General features: G+C 35.9%; 1 protein-coding gene across 1 annotated transcript in view; it reads left to right on the top strand.

Moving 5' to 3' along the window:
* patj (PATJ crumbs cell polarity complex component) overlaps nt 1–4,550 on the top strand; it is a gene marked incomplete in the record, with an annotated part of 80,891 nt that extends 76,341 nt beyond the window's left edge. Inside the window, 1 exon segment of the mRNA XM_035653518.1 lies at nt 130–4,550. Coding sequence (XP_035509411.1) covers nt 130–276 — 147 coding nt within the window.
* Between the last annotated feature and the right edge of the window lie 1,125 nt (nt 4,551–5,675).

Raw genomic sequence — 5,675 nt, 5'->3', positions numbered from 1 at the left:
AAGTTGCATTTGGCCTCTGGTGTTTAATGAACATTACAGCCTCACTGGGGCGCCAAGCGTGGATGTGGACGTATTGATTGTTAAAAATGTATCGTTAGCGGCATCATAGCGTGTTGGTGTGTGTTTCAGGGCGCAGCGGCGGTGGATGGGCGTCTGAAACGAGGTGACCAGATCCTGTCGGTGAACGGAGAGAGTCTGCAGGGAGCGACACACGAGCAGGCGGTCGCCATCCTGAAGAAACAGAGAGGAACAGTCACACTGGACATCCTGTCATAACACACACACACACACCTGCATGCACACACCTGCACACACACACCTCACGTGCTCCTGGGACTCGATAAATCACAGACTCTTGGACTACATATCATCGTTATGGATCATGAACTGAACTTCCCAACATGCAAAAAAAGAGACCCAGTAACCAGTACAACTGATGTCTGACGCCACTTCAACACCCACAGAGTTTCTCCACCTGAAGCACAGATGGGCTCAAATCCTGGTGTTTGTTTGGGTCTGAGGATGGTGACATATTTACATTAAATGTATCTTTTCTTCCAGCACCACCAAAACCAGTTTAATTCCACAAATACTCAAATCTAATGTGCAGAATGAATGAACATTTGTGTATTCAAAAAGCTTCAGAATAAGAGCGATTTCTTTTTTTTACAGTTGAGCAAGCCTCAAATCATCACGTAGTTCCATTTCTCAAATATTATCTGAATATTTGTTGGTTTTGGACTTTGGAGATCTCACCTTGAACTGAGGCTGATGATTCGATAGGTAAAATAATATTTAGTTGCAGCCCTGAAATGAAATACAGTTTATCTTCAAAAGTTTATCTTCAATGGAAATCCATCAAATATTTGTTGAGAAGCGTCAACCTCACAGTGGTGTTAGACAAGACCTCGCCTGAATCAATAGGATTCATCATCAGGAACTCATCAATGTCCAACAGTTGTCAATATATTTCAAACTGACAGTCCTAAAACAAACAAACTGGAAAAGGAACAATTCAGAATACTGTGTGAGAACAAATAATCATCATAATGGAGCGACATTTAAACTTAGAGGAACAAAAGGGAAGTGTCGGTGAAAATATCTCTGTTCACTGACACTGTTGCACACATTAGCTTAGCATCTCCTCTGTGGTAAAACTGCTTAGCTGTTAGCCACCAAGTAGCAGAATTATAAATGTGGAAACCACCGGAGACGAGTAAACTGTAAGAAAACTGTTTTTATCCAACAAACTTTTAAAGAAACAGCTGCTATAGCAAAAAGGACTTTTCATTTTCATTCTCAAATTGGCAGCACCTGACCCTTCCTAAGCCCCGCCCCCTTTTTGCTCTGTGTTGAGCAAGCCTCGGTCAACTTCCTCCTTTCCTGAACTGACATAGGCTATGTGCTAGGCTAATCTATATTTGATGGTTAAAGATGGTTAAAAGATAAAAGACATATATATACTGATGTAGATTAACTAGCTAGAACAGAGCAAAAAGGGGTGGAAAATTTAATTTCAGTAGGATTAAATTATTTTGTTGTAATATTGGCACTCACAGGCCTCCAGATGAAATGTAAAAGTGCTCAGCACATTTGAAAAGAGGGGAAATCCAGTCTGACCCATGTGTTAATCGGATCCTCCCCTGGGTTCATTGTTTTCTGTTTTTACTTTTTAAAGAAAATCTGCTGTTACAGCAAGGAAAGGAAATTAACAGAATAGAATCAGAAAAACAACAATTTGGCTGAAAACTGGTCTTCTGAGCTACTTTGACCACCAGAGGACCAGAAAAATAAAAACGTAATTATTTCAAGTTAAAACTTGGAAATGTCGAAAACAATGAGCCTTAATTAAAACTAATTAAGCCCTAATTAAAAATTTCATAACAGACAATATTAAAATGTTCCTTCATAATAGAGATACACTTGAAAAAGTTTCCTTTAAGTTCAAAATTATGTTAAATCACATAATTCAGCTCGTTAAAGAGTCCTAATTATTTAAACAAGGTCTTAAGTTCTTATAAAAAGTGCCATAATTATTCAGTTCAGAGAACACAACAGATATTAAAGATTAAACTCTACTAATGAATCCACACGATACACACAAACATTATATAAACGTTAAATACTCATGTGTCTCCATGGAGATGACTCTCAGGACTGGGTGGGCTTGGAGACCCCCTGTCGCCCCCGGCAACAGATACAGTGTCTTCCACATGGTTGTTGTCATGAAGACAAAAGTTTGAAAAATGTGTCTCCATGGAGAAAATAAAACTTATTAGAAAGGCTTTCTAGAAGCAGGCGTGAATAAAAAGCAACAGAGCGACATTTCATATAACTCTCTTGTTCTCCACGGCGTGTTTAGCCTAGCTTAGCACAAAGACTGGAAGTGGGGGGAAACACACGACTCCAATGCTCAAACCAACAACCCCAGAATTGTTTGTAATATATTAAGATGTTTTGATTTATGTAGTGCTTGGATTAAGGGTTTTTTATGGGGCAGAAACACCTTAAAATGTGCCGTTTAACACGCACCCCTGAATTTGTTACGGTGGAAATTAAGGATGTCTTTGTTACAAGGGAAATGTTACAGGGTTTACCCCAGATTTGGGTTAGTTAACAGATTCTGATATTATTATAATATTTATGTTATAATATTGCATTTTTTTTTTTTTCTGGATTAAAAGGGTTGAAAATGTATAAAGCCTGTTAAAATTGGGTTAATTAATGGTATTTTAAAGGAACAAAGGTATTCAGTTACAACAGTAACAGTTGTTAAAACCTATGTTTCCTTTTACATTTTTATATTTTTACAACTCATCAATAAAAAAAGACATAACATGTAAATCAGACAGATTTGAAGTTGTTGGAAAGGTGGATTTTTTTTAGAACCGTTTCCCCCTGCTTCTAGTCTTTGTGCTAAGCTAAGCTAAACAGACCTATCTTTAGCTTTATCCTCTGCTGGATTCACTTTTATTTTGGCACAATATTCAAATTCACTAAGCTAAAAGATCTTTAATCTTATATCTGTCCTCACTTTTATTAGCTAAGGCCGTTGCTAACGCACTTTCCGTTGGGCTACAGCAGCTCTTCGTAAATCCTTTAAATCCGTTTAAGTCCGTCCTAAGTTAGCTGCTAACTATAAACTATGATTGGTTGCTAGGAAACATCTGTAATGCCGTCCAATCAAGAGCAACCAACAATATAAACTGGAAGTCACTGTAGCGTCACAAGCTAGCATAACATCCAAAAATTTATTTTTTTCTAAAGGCTCATAAGATAATTCTTTGTAAATGTAGTTTTATTTCTGTCTGTATACTTGGAGAAATGTGTATTTCACAGTTAGTAGTGTTTATCCAGTTAATAATGAGAAGAAACAATGCTAATGCAATGCTAAGCTAATGGACGGTTACTCATTTAGTCAGTTTTTCATAATTTGAGGTATGTTTTGTGAAAAGTAATCTTCCGGATTGAATCATTATTAAACACAATTTATCAAGTAGAACGAGACTAATTTAAAAACCTAACACACTCTCATCCAACAAAAGCTGATTGCAGGTTTAATTTCTGTATTGTGTTTATTCTGTATTTCTGTATTCTGTTTCAGATTCAGTGGATTTGATGAAATGCTAACAAACATTAGCTGGAGAACAAGGATTTACTGAAATGTGAGACTGTTGCTTTCTTATATTTTACAATGTGAAGGTAGTTGTGCGTTAGCAGAGTTTCGCTAACGTTTAGTTCGATACCACAGTACTCTGTTCAGATATTTAGGTTAATTGAACTATTTAGCAGCAGCTGTAGGCGAACAGTTTGTTTCTGAGGAAATTATCTGTTGAGCTTCCTGTACTTTATACATATCAATCAAGTGCAAAATACTTAATGTTCAGCTTTTTGTTGCCATAATTACTGTCTTAATTTTTGGTACTTTATTTGTAGATGTCACAGAAGAACTGTAATTTATTTTTTGATTGCTGGAAATTAACAATGTCTTTTTTGTTGTTTTATTTTATGTTTCTTGTATCACAATGGAAACCCTGCAGCTTCTGTTTGTCTTCACACAGGAGTCAAAAACCAGCTGGGGTTGCACTTTATTTTACATAATTTCATCACGTTACCTGGAAAGAACTGTCATTTGGTTGTATTTATAGAGAAAATACAGTTAGTGTTCAGTTGAATCTTTTAGTCAGAGCACAATAAAGGAATAATGAATTGCTACTCTTTGAGGAAAATTACTTATCAAAAAAAGCTAATCAAATGTGCCGTTGTAACTGGATTTGTTTGCATTTCAAATTAGCACCATTAAAAGTCAGCCGAATAAGTTGTTAGCAGCTCCTGTTTGCAGGAAACCCATGGATGTACGGACAACTATCACTGGATTACTTCGATACTGAAGAAAACTTAAAAATGTGATGATTCTCAGGCAAGTTCGGCAGTGTGTTTTTTCAAATGTTTATAGTGGACGGACATCAGAGATATAAATGTGTGTTTCATGTCTGTGTGTTCACATTTGACTGATTATGATTTTTGACTTAAATTCACTTCCTGCAGTATCTTTGCCTTCCACTGCTTCTGTCTTTCTCTTTAGTCTTTGTCCTGCTGAATCCTGTAGTATGACCAGGGTTACAATAATCTGAAATCCACGGAAACATCGCTTTTTGACGACACTAACTTCAGGTTGGACCACAAAAATACCTCCAGGCTTGAGAAGTAACAGGTTACATGTAACTTCAGGATACCAAAAAAAAGGAACTTTAATCCATGTCATCAGAAAAAAAGACGTAATCAGATTACAGCTATATTTAGTAAAAAGGTGATTATTGGGGTTATATTAAAATACATCACAGTACATTTCAAATTCTGCCTTCCAGCTGTGAAAATGGTCTGTAAACTACTGCCTGAATTTATTTCATGAAAAGCAAGTTTTTCTTTAAAAATGTACAGAGTCAAGGACACATCGTTGATGCTAAAACATCTTTCATTTTCTTTCTAAGGTTAAATCAATCTGTTGTTTTATAGAATGGTTAGGGTTAGATTTTGATTTTTTCCATCATGAACTTCTTTAGTCTACTCATCGATTTTCTTAAGTTGATCTGATTAATTGTCTGGGAGTAGTTTGTAACGTAAGATCTGGAAATGGCAGTAATGGTGCCAAAATTGAAATTTGAACATTAAATTTAAAATGGCTGTCTTCATGTTGGAGCTTTTTGTTCATCTTCACATCATACATAAGCCCCCAACAAACAAAATAAACTGTGATGTGATTAAACGAATGAAATAAAGCTACATGCATTATACAGTACATTATGCATTATACCTCTGCCCTGTATCTAAAGCAATAACCGCTCCCTGTATGTAAACCATTACCATCTGCCCTCGTATCTGAAGCACTAACCTATACCCTGTATCTACAGCATCTGTCTAGGAAATAAGTGTCAACTGATTGGACTTCACTAAAACTTGAAAAAATGAAATAAAGTCAATAATATAATTAGACAGTATCATCTGTTTATTTATTATAATAATCAAACAGACAGTATAGACCTCTGACCTGTATACAGCACTTACCTATTAAGGGCAGTTGGTTATTAATTTTGTCTCTAATAGTAATAATTTTGTCATAAAAGAAGCTCACAAAGTTGTTGCTACTTAAATTTATGGGGATATGTGGCTCAATA

This window comes from Morone saxatilis, unplaced genomic scaffold (genome assembly GCF_004916995.1).
Source record: "Morone saxatilis isolate NCDOM2014 unplaced genomic scaffold, NCSU_SB_2.0 Contig12, whole genome shotgun sequence".
Taxonomy (NCBI): domain Eukaryota; kingdom Metazoa; phylum Chordata; class Actinopteri; family Moronidae; genus Morone; species Morone saxatilis.
This window is presented reverse-complemented; position numbering and strand designations above follow the sequence as displayed.